We start from the raw sequence: 18,465 nt of genomic DNA, 5'->3' as shown, positions 1-18,465 counted from the left end.
AGTCTTTGCCACATTAAAACTGAAAATCAAACAGATGGTAAACAAAATCTCACTCAGTGCCAGGACTGATATGAACACCAGCAGAATCTGAGAAACCATGATGAGGAAGTCAGAGATTAAACCAGCATGCAGGAATCCTTGTTCTGTTATCAGAGAACATTATTAGAGCAGCATGCAAAATTATAAATGCATTTAAACCAACTTTTCTACAGTTACTTTAAAATGTTACTTTAAAACGTTTATGTACTTATGTACACATTCACACACTTCATACAAGCTTTAAGAGCTCAATTAGAACTTAGTCATGTACAGTATATCCTTATTTTGATAAAAAAAAAAAAATATTTTAAAGAAATTAATTGATGAAACGTGATATTGTATAATGTGATATTTATAACGTTACAAAAAATGTGGTAACACTTTACAATAACAGTACATGAATAACCATGAATTAATACCTAAATAATAGTTACTTCAACATGAACTCATGATTAGTTAAGATATGAACTAATCATGAACTAATGAAGAGTGATCCTTAACTACGACAGGAGTCATAAGGATTCATGCATGAAAACAGCAGCCTTAACTACGCATTAATACATGTTTGATAATTAATGCATTAATTAACATTTAGGGGTAAACTAAATAAATCAGCCTCCATAAGAGTAAACAAGAAGTACTGAATTTGAATTAAACTTGATTTAATACTGTCATAATTTACACTGTAATATCATAATCTGCCATCTGCAGCTTTGTGACAAATAATTGCAATGGCACATGATTATTTAGCCATTAATTACATAGATCTGTCTAATCAAATGTGGAAAATAGACTAACTACCACTAATAAATTTAATTTGATCTAAACTGTTTTCTGATTTTTACAGTTCATTTATATTTAGTCATAGCTAAATAGTCATAGTTTATTCCCGGAACTAAAGTATGTAGGGTTTGTTTCTGGTGGGACACTCATTAGTGGCGCACGCTAGGTGTTCTCTTGGCGCGTTTGTTGTGTTGCTGGCATTTTAAACTAATAAATGTTGACTGCTTTGGTAAGCCGAATTAATAATTAAAGACATATTTACATGTATGTTTTATTGGGATTTTCAGGAGGTTATGTGCAGTTATTAACTGTATTTGTATTTTTGTCGTTTAAATGTATATGCTTTGATTAGCATTAGCTTGTGGACGCGCGCTATTTTACATGCAAATGTGCCTTATGTGTGTCTTTACAGGTATGTTTATGGCTTGCTTTCAAGTCCATATATGTTTAATTATATAAATAAAAATAAAATACAAATACTTTTTATTTTAGTTTTTTTGTACCGGGGTGTAAAGGAATAAGGATGGCACTCTATAGTGTTTATTCATATATTAGTTAATGATGTGTGATATGTGCATCATGTCATGACTTTACTTGAGGGGGCACAATCATAATTAACTCATTATTAACTAAGCATATACTAACATCAACTAATGGTTTGTTAATGCATAATTATGTCATGACTTTACTTGAGGGGGCACATCATAATTAACTCATTATTAACTAAGCATATACTAACATCAACTAATGGTTTGTTAATGCATAATTATGTCATGACTTTACTTGAGGGGGCACAATCATAATTAACTCATTATTAACTAAGCATATACTTGTCACGGTTCATGAATCCGCTGTCTCATTCTGGTGTCTGTGTGATGGTGTGGGTGTGTCACCTGATTGTTTTGTGTGGGCGTCGCCGCTGATTGTTGATCAGCGGCAGCTGGGAGCAATTACCATCTGCCTATATAACGCCTTGTCTTTCGTCTCTTGTTTGTCAGATCGTTGTACGGTGTCCGCGTGTCGTTTCCTGTGTTGCTTGTTGTGTGTTTCCCTGGACTGGACCTTGATTCATTGCTTCCTGGTTTTCGTGTTCTCGTTGGATCTCTCTCTGGACTTCACGCACGGATTACTTCACGGACACTGCTCTTCGGTCATCACTCATCACGGATCTTCACCGCCCATCGACGTCCCTGTGTTACCACTCTCCTGCTGACTGTTATATGTTCTTTGTGTATGTTGAATCTGACTACCTACGGTGTGAAGCTCTATTAAAGAGATTTAACTTGCATCTGCATCCTTCCTTCATTCCGTGACAGAACGATCTGACCAACATGGATGCAGCGAGTTCAGCAGCTTTAACGGAGTTCATCAACCACAGCATCTCCCGCATGGACCAGCAGCAGGAGAGCATCACTTCCACCGGACGCGCTGTCCAAGCGCTGGTAACACAGGTGTCCGAGCTCTCCCGGGAGCTTCAACAACTTCGCGCTCCCACTGCGCCACCCACACCGCCTGTTCCCCCCGCGTCGCTGGAGCGACGCGATCTACCGGAGCCCCGCCTGCCTGTGCCCCAGAGTTACGCCGGTGAGCCAGAGTTTTGCAGAGCTTTTCTGAATAAGTGTTCCCTGCATTTTTCTCTGCAGCCTCGTACATTCGAGCGTGAGGAATCCAAGGTGGCGTTCGTCCTTACATTGTTGACTGGGAAGGCGGCTTTATGGGGAACGGCGGTGTGGGAGAATAAAGACCCATGCTGTTCCTCGTTCCAGGCACTCTCCGCCGAGATGAAGAGGGTGTTCGACCGTGCGGTTGCAGGAAAGGAGGCCGCTCGCCAGCTTACCGAACTCAAGCAGGGCAGCCGCACGGTCGCGGATTATGCCATCCAGTTCCGCACCCTCGCGGCGGAGTGCCGTTGGAACGAGGAGGCGCAGTGGGATGTGTTCCTGCATGGGCTGGCCGGCCGTATTCACCGCGAAATTTACACCCTGGACCTTCCTCAGACTTTCAATGGGCTGGTTGATCTCGCTTTACGGGTGGATTCCCGCCTCCAGAAACTGGAGTTTTTGGAGGTCCCCAGCACCAGACTACAGGGAGCGGAGGGCCGGACGGCCAGCGCTGCTAATACGGTCGGTCCCGCCACAGATCCTGAGCCCATGCAGGTTGGGAGAGCTCGGCTTTCCCGGGAGGAGAGAGAAAGGCGGAGATCCCTGGGCTTATGCCTTTACTGTGGAGCATCGGGACATCATCTCAGGTCTTGTCCAGTAAAAGACCAAGCCCGATAGTAAACTCGAGGCTACTATCGGGCGGGATCTCCGCTGAGAAGTCCTCACCATCACCTCTTCTCCCGGTAAGACTGAGATGGGCGTCTCACAACATCACCTGCAATGCACTCGTTGACTCCGGGGCTGAGGGGAACTTTATGGACACCAGCTACGCACTACAGCACGGACTACCCATCTCTTCACTCACTCACCTGGTTACAGTCAACGCACTCAACGGTCAACGTCTTCCTAACATCTCTCAGACCACGGATTACGTCACCCTCATCACCTCCGGTAACCACAACAAGAGGATTCAGTTCATGCTTTTGGACTCACCGCAAGCACCCGTAGTTCTCGGACACCCCTGGCTCATCAAGCACAATCCTCGGATCGACTGGCAACTCAACACCATCACCGAGTGGAGCACTTTGTGTCACAGGTCTTGTCTTAAGTCTGCTTGTCCCACTGTGTCTGTCTCTGTGTTACAGGAAAAGGCTGCGGATTTGTCTAACGTGCCCGCGGAGTATCTGGACCTGAAGGAAGTGTTCAGTAAGTCCCGTGCTGCTTCTCTCCCTCCGCATCGTCCCTATGACTGTGCCATAGACTTAGTTCCGGGTAAGTCTCCGCCTAAGGGCAAATTATACTCTCTGTCTGTTCCCGAGAGGGAGGCCATGGAGAAATACATTTCTGATTCTCTGGCAGCCAAGTTCATCCGCCCTTCCTCTTCTCCAGCGGGGGCGGGGTTCTTTTTTGTGGGGAAGAAGGACGGATCTCTGCGACCTTGTATTGATTACCGAGGGTTGAACAACATCACGGTAAAGAATACTTACCCTTTGCCGTTGATGTCTTCAGCCTTTGAGAGGTTGCAGGGAGCGTCCGTTTTCACTAAATTGGACTTGAGGAACGCTTATCATTTGGTCCGCATTAGGAAGGGGGATGAATGGAAGACCGCTTTTAACACCCCTAGAGGGCACTTTGAATACTTGGTTATGCCCTTCGGGCTTTCCAACTCGCCCGCGGTCTTCCAGGCACTCGTCAATGACGTGTTGAGAGACATGGTTGATCAGTTCATTTATGTCTACCTGGATGACATATTGATATTTTCGTCGTCTCTCCAGGAACATGTTCAACACGTCAGACGAGTGCTCCAGCGTCTGCTAGAGAATGGGCTTTTTGTCAAGGCGGAGAAATGCGAATTTCATGCACAGTCTGTTTCCTTTCTAGGGTACATCGTCTCGTCCAAGGGAATTCGCATGGATCCTGACAAGGTTAAGGCTGTGGTGGATTGGCCAAGTCCAGATTCCCGTAAGGCCCTACAGCGGTTTCTGGGGTTTGCCAATTTTTACCGGCGTTTTATTCGCAATTTCAGCCAGCTAGCCGCGCCTCTGACCGCCTTGACCTCACCACGAACGACCTTCAGGTGGTCAGATGCAGCTCAGGTTGCATTTGCCAAACTGAAGAGCCGCTTCGTTTCGGCTCCCATTCTTATCGCCCCTGATCCTTCGCGTCAGTTCGTGGTGGAGGTCGATGCGTCAGAGGTGGGGGTAGGAGCAGTTCTTTCCCAGCGGGCGCCCTCGGACGATAAGATGCATCCCTGCGCGTATTTTTCTCATCGTTTGTCTCCCGCTGAACGCAATTATGACATTGGTAACAGAGAGTTGTTGGCAGTCAAATTAGCGTTGGAAGAGTGGCGTCATTGGTTGGAGGGGTCGGGGGTACCCTTCATCGTTTGGACTGATCACAAGAACCTAGAATATATTCGATCGGCTAAAAGACTCAACTCCAGGCAGGCTCGGTGGGCACTTTTTTTCGGACGTTTTGACTTTGCTCTATCGTACCGCCCGGGCTCCAAAAACATCAAGCCCGATTCTTTATCTCGTATTTTTGATCCATCCGAGCGCCCGTCTACTCCCGAGTGTATTCTTCCTGAGACATTAGTAGTCTCCACTCTTACATGGGAGATCGAATCGAAGGTCCTGGCGGCCTTAGAAGGGGTAATGCCTCCGCCCGGGTGCCCACCGAACCGTTTGTTTGTGCCGGAGGAGTTAAGGTCCTGCGTCATCAAGTGGGGGCATTGTTCCAACGTGGCTTGTCATCCAGGGGTTAATCGAACCAGATTTTTGGTTAAGCAACGATTCTGGTGGCCTGCTATGGCTCGGGACATCCGCAGTTTTGTTTTGGCTTGCTCGGTTTGTGCCACTGGTAAGACGTCCAACCGCCCTCCAGATGGGTTACTCCAACCGCTGTCTGTCCCTTTGAGACCCTGGTCCCACATCGCTCTAGATTTTGTCACCGCCCTCCCACCCTCCCAGGGGTACACGGTCGTTTTGACCGTAGTGGACCGGTTCTCGAAGGCGACTCATTTCATTCCCTTGACCAAATTGCCCTCTGCCAAGGAGACAGCGGTTACTGTCGTAGACCACATCTTTCGGTTACATGGCCTCCCGGTAGATGTGGTGTCTGACAGGGGTCCCCAGTTTGTGTCCAAATTTTGGCAGGAGTTTTGTAGACTGCTGGGCGCGACGGCTAGTCTTTCCTCTGGGTTCCATCCCCAGACCAATGGACAGACCGAGAGAGCCAACCAAGATTTAGAGCGTATGTTGCGATGTTTGGCGTCCAAGAATCCTTCCTCCTGGAGCCAACAACTCTCTATGATTGAGTACGCACACAATTCGTTACCAGTGTCTTCTACAGGCCTCTCTCCGTTCGAATGCAGTTTAGGTTACCAGCCACCTGTGTTTCCCAGTCTGGAATCCGAAGTCGCGGTCCCCTCTGCTCACGCCTTTGTCCAGAGGTGCCACCGCACTTGGAACAGAGCCCGCGAGACTCTGTTGCAAGTGAGGGCGCGCACCAAGGCTAAGACTGATCGCCACCGGTCAAAGCCTCCCGTATACGTCGTGGGTCAAAAAGTGTGGCTTTCTACCAAGAACATTCCGCTCCGTTCCGTTGCCAATAAGTTAGCTCCCAAATTCATTGGCCCGTTTCCTGTCACTAAAATTATTAGCCCAGTGGCAGTCCAACTCAAATTGCCTCCGGCGTACAGGAGGATTCATCCCGCCTTCCATGTTTCCAAAATTAAGCCTGTTTTTCACTCACATCTTAATCCGCCTACTCCGGTTCCCCCACCGCCGCGGCTCGTAGACGGGGAACCAACCTATTCGGTTAATCGCATTCTGGACTCGAGGCGGAGGGGACGCGGATTCCAGTACTTGGTGGACTGGGAAGGTTACGGTCCGGAGGAGAGAAGTTGGGTTCCTGCTAGAGACATTCTGGATCACTCCCTTATCGATGATTACAATCGGCAGGTAAGGAGTTCTGGGAACGCCGTGAGGCGTTCCTAGGAGAGGGGGTACTGTCACGGTTCATGAATCCGCTGTCTCATTCTGGTGTCTGTGTGATGGTGTGGGTGTGTCACCTGATTGTTTTGTGTGGGCGTCGCCGCTGATTGTTGATCAGCGGCAGCTGGGAGCAATTACCATCTGCCTATATAACGCCTTGTCTTTCGTCTCTTGTTTGTCAGATCGTTGTACGGTGTCCGCGTGTTGTTTCCTGTGTTGCTTGTTGTGTGTTTCCCTGGACTGGACCTTGATTCATTGCTTCCTGGTTTTCGTGTTCTCGTTGGATCTCTCTCTGGACTTCACGCACGGATTACTTCACGGACACTGCTCTTCGGTCATCACTCATCACGGATCTTCACCGCCCATCGACGTCCCTGTGTTACCACTCTCCTGCTGACTGTTATATGTTCTTTGTGTATGTTGAATCTGACTACCTACGGTGTGAAGCTCTATTAAAGAGATTTAACTTGCATCTGCATCCTTCCTTCATTCCGTGACAATACTAACATCAACTAATGGTTTGTTAATGTATACTTACGTCATGACTTTACTTGAGGGGGCACAATCATAATTAATTCACTGTTAACTACTTACCAAATTCAGCTCATGATTATCATTAACTTACTATCAAATACACATGTACTAACACAACTATATAAGTACTCAGCCCAGTTAAGTGATGTTGTGTGACTTTTCAAAAAGTCAGAGAATGGAGGTACAGTATGATCACGGCCTGCGTCTGGATGGAGAGTGAACTTCTGAATCTGATCCCAGCAAACGCTCCCTGACCTTAGTTCATGTTTCCTGTTTGGTTATTTTTTTGGGAAACGATTCCTCAGGAACTGATGTAAGTCACAGTAGTTTAGTTTGATAGGAAAGAATATCACAAAACAGATTAAGACCTTTTAAGATAAATAGTGTATTTAGTATTTTATATGTTTGATAGGGAGGGTCAGTGAAAATAATTACAAACTAATCCTGTGCCTTTCAGTAATGTTTATAATGAAGCTGCTGATGTCAGTAGTTTAAATTCTGACAATAATAAATTGTTTACATTTATTTCAAAGTCCAAATATGTATTATTCCTTCTTATAGAGACTGATTTAGTTTACCCTAAATGTTAATTAATGCATTCATTATCAAACATGTATTAACGCATAGTTAAGGCTTCTGTTTTCATGCATGAATCCCTATGAGTCCTGTCGTAGTTAAGGATCATTCTTCATTAGTTCATATCTTAACTAATCTTGAGTTCATGTTGAAGTAACTATTAACTCAGGTATTAGTTCATGGTTATTCATGTACTGTTATTGTAAAGTGTTACCAAAAAGGTATTTAAAATAAATGCTGTTGTTTTGAAATTTCTATTCATCACTATTCCCACATGGAAAAAACCTATATAAACATATATGTTTCAATATAGGTTTTGATATAGGTTTTACATATATGTGACATATATAAAATTGGCCGTTTTCCTATATTATATGTACATATATGTACATATATGCACACATATATGTACACATATATGTACACATATATATATATATATACACACATATATGTACACATAATATAGGAAAACGGCCAATTTTATATATGTCACATATATTAAAAACCTATATCAAACCTATATTGAAACATATATGTTTATATAGGTTTTTTCCATGTGGGACCAATTTCACGTGTTCGTGTAGCGGTGTGTTTTCTGCGTTGTGTCGTAATCAAAGACAGACTGCGAAAAATCTTGCCATCAGGTCCTCACTTTATTCTGTATAACACAAATGGCAATATATGAGGACTTGTGCAGCATACAAACAGCATGCGGCAGCAACGCACAACGCTGAGAAAGAGAGATATTAAAAGTAACTTAAGTAAAGAAAAATAATCAACGAAACATCTGAATGTACATCACAGAGGGGTTTTGGATTACAATCATACAAATATATCATGTGAATTCAGCTGTTACATGAAACATGGCCTTAATTGAATCACCGCAAAAACTTTGTGCGACCTACCGCTGTGATGTCTCATGCAGACTAGTGATGGGATTTATGGCTCTTTGAGGGGATCCGGATCTTCGCGATCCGTTCCTTTCAAAGAGCCGTTCAAAAGAACGGCTCTTTTGGCTCTTTTTAAATATTTAGTCAGTTTTAAGAAGGCAGCTTGGGGGCATCTCAGTTTATCCTGGAAATAATCACTGGGAGGAATGATGAGGTGAGATTTGTAGTCAAATAATTAAAACTCGGATATCACACACCAATATCTGAGTTTTAATTATTCTGAAATATTGATTATTACCTCATTTGTCATGTGTGGACTATATTCCATAGGGTTGCACAAATCCCTCTGCTTAGACAGTGACATCACTATTTTGGATTTACCTTTAGTACAACGTGTGTGTGTGTGTGTGTGTGTGTGTGTGTGTGTGTGTGTGTGTGTGTGTGTGTAAAGCTACGTTGACTTATGTTATTCATACAATACCTACTCACAAATAAACATCAAAAACAAAGCCGGCTGCAATGAATTTCTGTGCAAAACAGCTTTTACTACAAACACTTCCACACAAGAACATTGTTATCACACAAGAACATTTTGATAGAAAACAAAAAATATTTAAAGTAGATAAAATTAGAATAAATAAAATGGAAATGTCTACATACTACATACTATTACTACTGTAAACTTTGCAAATAGGACATCAGCCCCTTCAACTTCCGCTCCTACCCAATGACAGAGGAACGCAGGGTTTTTTTCCACTGGAGTACTCACGTGAAGGATGCGTGCACAACTAATAACTAATATCTGCGCTGGGTGCGCCCCTCCCCCTATAACTGTTCTGTCTCGCGGAGGAGCTCATTTGTGTGCATCTGTGTGAAACACGCATAGGAAAAAAGAACGACAGAAAGAACGGCTCCCCTCCAGCCGCGACTCGGCTCCCATCGTTCATGTTTATGAGCCGTTCAAAAGAATCGGTTCGTTCGCGAACGTCACAACTCTAATGCAGACTGGGAAGCAGCAAAGTGCGTCAACACCCCAAGTCAGCATGGCGGCAGGAAACCCCAAATATGGTCATGGCAAGTGGAATCACAAAATAATTGTCTAAATACATAACTGCTACATTCGCACATACATAAGTTCTTGCATAATTTTTTTCGTTAATTCTTAGTTTTTGCCTTGATAATAGAAAATATGAGCTAGGCATCATGTATGACAGTCAAAAATGAGATATGAGCTACAAAACGACCAGATCCTGCCATTAGCTATATAGAAGACATATCTTGTATGTATAGGGCATATGGATATGAAGAAGCAATACAGGAGACCTATATTTCCTGTATATGCACATATATGCACCTCAATTTTGCCTATATGTGGCATATATACACATATATGCAGTATATATACGCATATATGCAGCATATATATAGCATATATGCAGTATATATGCGCATATATGCAGCATATATATTATCATATATGTGCATATATGCAGCATATATGTACATATACACTGCATATAGGTTTCATATATGCGCATATATCCACATATAGGTTCTTTCCATGTGGGTTAACTACTATTAAATAACAATAAACTCTGATTAATGAATTAGTAAGTAATTGTACTCAGTTGTAGGTGGTAGTTCACTATTAACTAATCAGTAACTACTGCTTTTTCATTCCTCCCAGATAACTACTAAGAACTACTATATACAGGCTCATAATTAACATGAATGATGCATAATGTATAATTAATTCTAAAGTAAAGGTCTTGGTAACACGCTAGTAATGACTGAAGTATTACCAAATACTTAAGAAGGAATGACTAATCATTTGGATCCGTATTCTAAAGTGAAAAGCATGATAACTCTAGTAACTACTGAAGCTAAACTTTTGATGTTTTTGTATGTTTTTCTACAGTAATTCCTTATATTTGGTAACACTTAAGTAATTACTAGTGGGTTACTATGATCTTCACTTTAGAATACTGATCCAAATAAGAAGTAGTTACTTTAGAGTTATATAGTAACTCTTGAGTTATTACTATCCAATACTTTACAAAAACCTCAAAAGTTTACAATGGCTTCAGTAGTTATTAGAGAGTTATCATGTTTCTCACTTTAGAATACTGATCCAAATAATTAGTAATTCCTTCTTAAGTATTTGGTAATACTTCAGTCATTACTAGTGGGTTACCAAGACCTTTACTCTAGAATTAATTATACATTATGCATTATTCACATTAATTATGAACATGTATTTAGTAGTTCTCTGGGAGGTAGTTACTGATTAGCTAATAGTGAACTACCACCTTCAACTGAATTACTTACTAATTCATTCAAGAGTTTATTGTTAGTTAATAATAGTTACTATTATGTTAATAAGGCATTACTCACTTGTTCCTGTGTAGTTATTCTTTAATGAAGGATCAGTATTCTGAAGTGTTACCAAGGTTTGACTCACCTCAGACTGCTTCTTCTGCTGCTCTTGTACCTGATGTGGATGAGCAGGAAGTGTCACTGGTTTTAAATGTGTCTCGCCCGTGTGTTTGGGAGGATCATCTGGAATGGAAAAACAATCCTGTCATCAGTACATCTTTTACTGCAGATATCTTCTGACATTTAGATTTTGGCTTATAGGGTTTACACGCCAAGAGTCTGAGATTGTCTCTATCCCTTCAAGCGAACTCAGAAAAAACAGCAATGACAATGTAGTACTGTCATCTATTTATTAGATGAATAATATTACTTCTGCAATAGGCCTATTTAATGCACATGGATTTAATTTCCCCGTTCTTGTCACTGTACTACTCCAATTCAGAACTAAAATCATGAAAGAGTGACTGAATGGCTGAATGCGTTTTGCCTAACTACTTTTTTTTTCTTACATCACACTGGTTTTGCATATGTACAGTATAATTCAATACATAATTCTGACATTTCAATTAGATCAAATTAGAAAGTAAATCAAGAAAAGAGGTAATAACGCTGCAACATAGAAACATGTTTGTCTGTACTTGTTTAACCTATGCTTTGTAAACATTGTAAAACTGGCATTCAAGTCTATCATTAGCTCAGTATAAAACTATTACACTTTTGGAGAGTCTACATACTGATATAAAACAAAACAAGTTTGTGTATGAGAGTATGTGCATGTGTGTGTATTTTTATGCGTGAGAGAGAAAAAGGGAGTTCCCTTACCTGTTGAGTAACACCACTTAAACATATTTCAAAAGAAACATCCATCAACATTCTTTCCAAAAAAATAAACTCTTCCGCATTTATGTTAACAATATACGTATAGAAACTAATTCTTGACACTTCATCTACATTACAAAATATTTACATCTTTATTTCATGGAACATAGACATATTTTGAATTGCCTTTTTGAAAGCATCATGAACAAACGGATTCTCAGGGCAGAATAACTCAAATACTAATCAATAAAATAGCAAAAAAGACCATAACATGACCAACATTTTGTGTCCTTTTTCAGCACATGTGCACATGTCACATGACTCCATATTTTCTCACTTGTTTGTATCCATTTAATCACCCACAAAAAATATGAGTCACCTTCACTGGCAAGTAAAGAAGTATTTTTAAGAACTTTACATTATATATCATCAAAAGTTTTAGAGAAAATAACAAAAAACTATGTTGCCTCAAGGCAACATTGTACCATAATGGAATCGCATAAGGCCATACATGCATAATAGGTTTGAATGCAAATGTATTGCATTTGTAAGGAAAAGAGTTTTCACATGATTTTGTAATGCACTTATAAGAATACTAATTCACATACTATATCTGCATATATTATGATCTGCACACTTTCTATAGCACTTCAGAAAGGCATAAAACACAGGTAGCAAAGCCAGTTTAGGATGAGGAGTTAATGAGGGGTCATACTGTGATGAGGAAGATGAAATCATAGTGACAATCCGTCAGGGAGAGAGTGAGGGTGAAAGAGAAGATGGATATGAGGATGAATATGGATATGATAACTTGATATAATAACATAAAAACATGATGGTTTGGTAATACTCGTGTTCCGCTATGATACAATGTTGCCTGAGGGCAACAGCTGGATATAAAATGTTACTTTTTATTAAATATAAAACTTTTAATACATTAAAAACTAGATAAATTTGTTAGTTGAAGTGTCTAATTAAAGAAATTGATGTTTTCAATAAATACATTTGTTTTTTCTACATGAAAATGCCAAATGTTTAAATTTTTCCATTGTGGTAAAATTGTTGCCTCGAGGCAACAAACGTATAAAAAATAAATAAATTAAAAATGTATGAAAAAGTTTATTGATATTGTTAAAGTGTCCAATTTTAAGCAGGAAAAACAACACAAATAATTTTTTCCTCATTGATATATTGCGTACCATAGAGGGTTAAAAGGCCTACGATTCTATTTTATTCTGTTTTAATTTATATAATTCTGTTTTGTATATTTTAAAAAATAATATTAATAACAAGATACAAAATGTAATCAAATAAAATGTACATTTGCTTTTAAGACTGTGATGTCTGTGACTGTGACTTTGACAATTTTGCGTGTAAAGCAATCATACTAATAAAGTACTCAACTAGCTACAATCTCCTTCTGGCCCCAAGAGCCTGTCAGTTCTCCTTATAAGCAGAGAAAACTTTTAGAATGACATTATAGATACATTATAGATTATAAGATACTGAAAAGGAAAATGCAAAGAAATAATCACAAGCATGCATGAATAAAACTCAAAGAAATAAGCACATAGTGAATGTTGGTAGTTTCCCAGAATGCAGAAATACACTTCCTTGTTTACATATTCCTGTTGGGGTCAATAAGATTTTTCAAATGCTTTAAAAAAGTCTCTTCTGCTCACAGAAAGGTTTAGTACCATAAAGGTACTAAAAAAGATATTTTTAAAACAGTTCATGTGACTACAGTGATTCAACCTTAATATTATAAAGTGCCAAAAAAAAAATAAAAATAATAATAATGCCTTTTCAACAATATCTAGTGATGGGTGATTTCAAAACACTGCTTCATGAAGCTTCGAAGCTTTACAAATCTTTTGTTTCGAATCAGTGGTTAGAAGCGATTTCAGTAAACAAGGCTTTGTTTACGCGATCCGAACCACTGATTTGAAACGAAAGATTTATGTGTTTTGAAGCAGTGTTTTGAAATCACCCATCACTAGATATTGTTGAAAAGGCATTATTTTGTTTTTGTTTTTTGGCACACAAAAAGTATTCTCGTTGCTTTAAAATATTAAGGTTTAACCACTGTAGTCACATGAACTGTTTTAAATGTCTTTAGTAGCTTTCTGCACATCTGAAAGTGTGTATTATCTCGCTGTCAATGGATGCCTCACTGAACCATTGGATTTCATCAAAAATATCTTAATTTGTATTCCGAAGATGAATGAAGGTCTTACGGGTGAGGAACAACATGAGGGTGAGTAATTAATGACATTATTTTCATTTTTTGGGTAAACTAATCCTTTAAAGAAGACTAAGGAAAACCCTCTGAGACCATGCTTAACAAGAGTTGAAAAATCATTAGGAGTTAGTTTTCACTGTTACACTAACGTTAATCAGCTCTATATTTATTCGAGGCCCAGCAAAACATACTAATTCATAAAACAAATGGAATGCATAGATGATTTTAAAAAAAGAAGCTTCCTATTACTAAATTCAGAAAAAAGAATGTTAATTCATGCATACATGACCTCAAGGCAAGATTATTGTAATGTATTTATGGGTGGTTGCCTTGCAAGTTATTACATTGTTTGTGAGACAGACATACTCTGTCATTTTAAATGTGTCTTTTACACATAACACATAACACCCTATCACATTTCCATAATTCAAATCTCTGGCTGCAGTAATTGGGTTTATAGTTATTTATAAGCCACTTGTCCACTATAAATGGCAGCTCCCCTGGACAGACTTCAACTCTTTTTCTTTCTTCATTTCTGACACCTGATGGAGTTTGGGCTCCTTGCCACTGTAGATTTCTCCTTCCTGTTGAGTGACATTCCTTTTTAGAACATACTGGTTTCCAACAAGAAAAAAAAAAAAAAAAAAAAAATACATGCAAATCTAAACCTGACAGTAGATGCAGGAGAAAGAAAAAATTGAGAATAAATATATTGGATAAAAAAAACAAAAAGCCCACATGAGGATTGAGGCTTCCAAAAATGCAAAAGCACCATAAAAGTGACAAAACTGGTCCATACAACTTATATTTCAAGTCTTCAGTCAGGAAAAGACTGAAATTGAAGCTTCTCTTGTAGCGGAGGCAACCTTGAAGATGATAAAGACTGGTTTCGGAAAGGTATAGCAGTGTACTAGGTGTGTCAGTCAGAACACGGCAGAGAATGAAGTCATGAACTTGAACTGGTTTAATATGGCAATTATGTAAATGTACATCAGAGGGGGGAGCCAACCATTAAACATGACTCTAAACAATGCTTGCTTGAATATGCAACAACTCCAGTTACAATGAAGAAGGCCACAGCGAGTCGGTTTGGCCCCCTGAGGTCAAATCCAAGGGAGTTAACAAGTTCTGAGGAAACAGTGGTTAGAAGCACTTGGAATGGGGTCGAGCAAGCAAGCAATAATGGAGATGCGGGAGCACATGTGGTCGAATATGTGGAGTAATGTCCTTGCTTGAATCAGTTTGTACAGAGTCTTAATCAGATGGGAGTGTAACATATGAATTGTGCTGATATTTGGTGTGGTTTGCCTGTAACAGACAAAGAGCAGCACTCTAATAACAGTAAACACATTATAACAGCATTAATATACAAACTATTGACTTCTCCCCTCACATATGAACATAATAATGCATGAACACATAATATAATCACATCCTGACCAGCATTAAATTACTCACATTAACTCACAATTACATCTCCCATTATTTTATTATTATTATTTATCAACATGAATTATTATAACATTATAAACTGATCACTGCACTGTAGACCAACATGCAAGTTATGAGATATAGCACAGACAGATTATCAATTTGAATTAGAATCGTGCCATAACATTACACTACCAATAACTGCGCCATAACACAACATCAAGTGTAGATCAGCAAATAAAGTAATATTCCTGTAGGCTACTCACTCTTATTAGACGCACAGCAGCACAATATACACTCTATCTGAGGCTGGTAACCAATGTTATTAGTCTTGTCCAGTGCCTGTGTATGCGACAAACTTGTGCAGCGGTTGATACAATATGATGTTTGCCCGAGCTGAATTGTTTTGCTTTGCGAGCTCATGTGCACATCATTCAGGTGCTGGTCATATAATTAGAATATCATCAAAAAGTGAAACTTGTATATTATATTCATTCATTAAACACAGACTGATATATTTCAAATGTTTATTTCTTTTAATTTTGATGATTATAACTGACAACTAAGGAAAATCCCAAATTCAGTATCTTAGAAAATTAGAATATTGTGAAAAAGTTCAATATTGAAGACACCTGGTGCCACACTCTAATCAGCTAATTAACTTAAAACACCTGCAAAGGCTTTTAAATGGTCTCTCAGTCTAGTTCTGTAGGCTACACAATCATGGGGAAGACTGCTGACTTGACAGTTGTCCAAAAGATGACCATTGACACCTTGCACAAGGAGGGCAAGACACAAAAGGTCATTGCAAAAGAGGCTGGCTGTTCACAGAGCTCTGTGTCCAAGCACATTAATAGAGAGGCGAAGGGAAGGAAAAGATGTGGTAGAAAAAAGTGTACAAGCAATAGGGATAACTGCACCCTGGAGATGATTGTGAAACAAAACCCATTCAAAAATGTGGGGGAGATTCACAAAGAGTGGACTGCAGCTGGAGTCAGTGCTTCAAGAACCACTACGCACAGACGTATGCAAGACATGGGTTTCAGCTGTCGCATTCCTTGTGTCAAGCCACTCTTGAACCACAGACAGCGTCAGAAGCGTCTCACCTGGGCTAAAGACAAAAAGGTCCAAAGTTATGTTCTCTGATGAAAGTAAATTTTGCATTTCCTTTGGAAATCAGGGTCCCAGAGTCTGGAGGAAGAGAGGAGAGGCACACAATCCACGTTGCTTGAGGTCCAGTGTAAAGTTTCCACAGTCAGTGATGGTTTGGGGTGCCATGTCATCTGCTGGTGTTGGTCCACTGTGTTTTCTGAGGTCCAAGGTCAACGCAGCCGTATACCAGGAAGTTTTAGAGCACTTCATGCTTCCTGCTGCTGACCAACGTTATGGAGATGCAGATTTCATTTTCCAACAGGACTTGGCACCTGCACACAGTGCCAAAGCTACCAGTACCTGGTTTAAGGACCATGGTATCCCTGTTCTTAATTGGCCAGCAAACTCGCCTGACCTTAACCCCATAGAAAATCTATGGGGTATTGTGAAGAGGAAGATGCGATATGCCAGACCCAACAATGCAGAAGAGCTGAAGGCCACTATCAGAGCAACCTGGGCTCTCATAACACCTGAGCAGTGCCACAGACTGATCGACTCCATGCCACGCCGCATTGCTGCAGTGATTCAGGCAAAAGGACCCCCAACTAAGTATTGAGTGCTGTACATGCTCATACTTTTCATGTTCATACTTTTCAGTTGGCCAAGATTTCTAAAAATCCTTTCTTTGTATTGGTCTTAAGTAATATTCTAATTTTCTGAGATACTGAATTTGGGATCTTCCTTAGTTGTCAGTTATAATCATCAAAATTAAAAGAAACAAACATTTGAAATATATCAGTCTGTGTGTAATGAATGAATATAATATACAAGTTTCACTTTTTGAATGGAATTAGTGAAATAAATCAACTTTTTGCTGATATTCTAATGATATGATCAGCACCTGTAAGGATTTAAAAAATTATATGCAATACCCCACTTTGACCAGAACTACTATAACTCTACTATAACTTGTTAATAGACTGAATGCAAAATGTTCATAGAGAACAGCACACTGCCATTCACTTCAAATTTAAAGGCCCGCTGAAGTGTCTTGGCACGTGCAGCATTATTCAATGTGTGGACATGATTTCAACTGAAACAGAAAGATAGGGCGATATATCGAACAGTCTCACCCCTTTTTTAAAATAGCCAAGAGCGTTTCGTTTATGTTACAGCTTGGCCAGAGCCATTAGACTCAGTTTCCTTCTAATCTCTAACCATTTCTCCTCCTAATGTCCTTTATATCGCTTTAATATGCAGCATTCTGTGCAGAATTCAAATGGATCCGATACATTTTGTGGTCTGTGCCGACTCGCATATGATCCACTCTGTGTGCTCGTGTCTCTTGACCAGAGCAGACTTCATGCGTTACAGCGAATCATCCCATGTGACACTATTCGCGTCAAAGGAAAGTATATTTACACAGTCTGAATCATTCCCTATCCTGTATATAGTGCACTATGTAGCATTCAACATAGAAACTAGTAAATGTGTGAGCAAATGACCGATTTCGAGTGTAGGAGGCGGCGGAAGATTTGATGAGAAGCTGAAGTGTGATGTGATGTCATGAAAATCCGTGATCAATTTTAATGGAAGTGAGAGACCGTAAGACTTGTATCTCCTAAATGTGAATTTTGTCATTGTTTTGGAACACACCAGCTTTTCTTGAACTTGTTTTTTGCTAGTTTCAGCCCGATGCAGTTATCATTTTCATGTCCTGCGGCTCGTTGTGTAAATAGCAAATGCATTTGTGCCCATTTGTGTGCCCATGGACGTGCTGGTCTGAAAACTAGGTGTGGTCAAGCGCATTATTGGCGCATTGCTATTTTCAAGCAACTGAAACAGACTGCACCATTGACCAGCTGAAACCTATTTTAAAGTCAATGAATATGCGCCTATATGCGGGTACACAATGTGCCTACACTCTGCTTATTGCACTCACAGGGATGCGCAGCAGCACACAAACATGACAAATATTAAAAATAAAAGGATTACAATGCAACATATTATTATTGTGTGCATAAAGATAAAAATGTTTTGGTGGAATCCGACTTGTCCCGTAGCAGATCCGTTTCCTTGCTGGA

General features: G+C 40.0%; 1 protein-coding gene across 1 annotated transcript in view; it reads right to left on the bottom strand.

The window, feature by feature from the left end:
* LOC125255156 overlaps nucleotides 1-10,922 on the bottom strand; it is a 28,696-nt gene extending 17,774 nt beyond the window's left edge. Inside the window, exons 1-2 of the mRNA XM_048170184.1 lie at nucleotides 10,883-10,922; nucleotides 54-143 (exon numbers count right to left, since the gene is read on the bottom strand). Coding sequence (XP_048026141.1) covers nucleotides 54-99 — 46 coding nt within the window. The 5' untranslated portion in view covers nucleotides 100-143; nucleotides 10,883-10,922. The remainder of the gene's footprint in view (nucleotides 1-53; nucleotides 144-10,882) is intronic.
* Between the last annotated feature and the right edge of the window lie 7,543 nt (nucleotides 10,923-18,465).

The sequence above is a fragment of the Megalobrama amblycephala genome, linkage group LG20 (genome assembly GCF_018812025.1).
Source record: "Megalobrama amblycephala isolate DHTTF-2021 linkage group LG20, ASM1881202v1, whole genome shotgun sequence".
NCBI classification, from domain to species: Eukaryota; Metazoa; Chordata; class Actinopteri; order Cypriniformes; family Xenocyprididae; genus Megalobrama; species Megalobrama amblycephala.
Note: the sequence above shows the minus strand (reverse complement) of the source record. Positions and strands in the feature narration are given on the sequence as shown.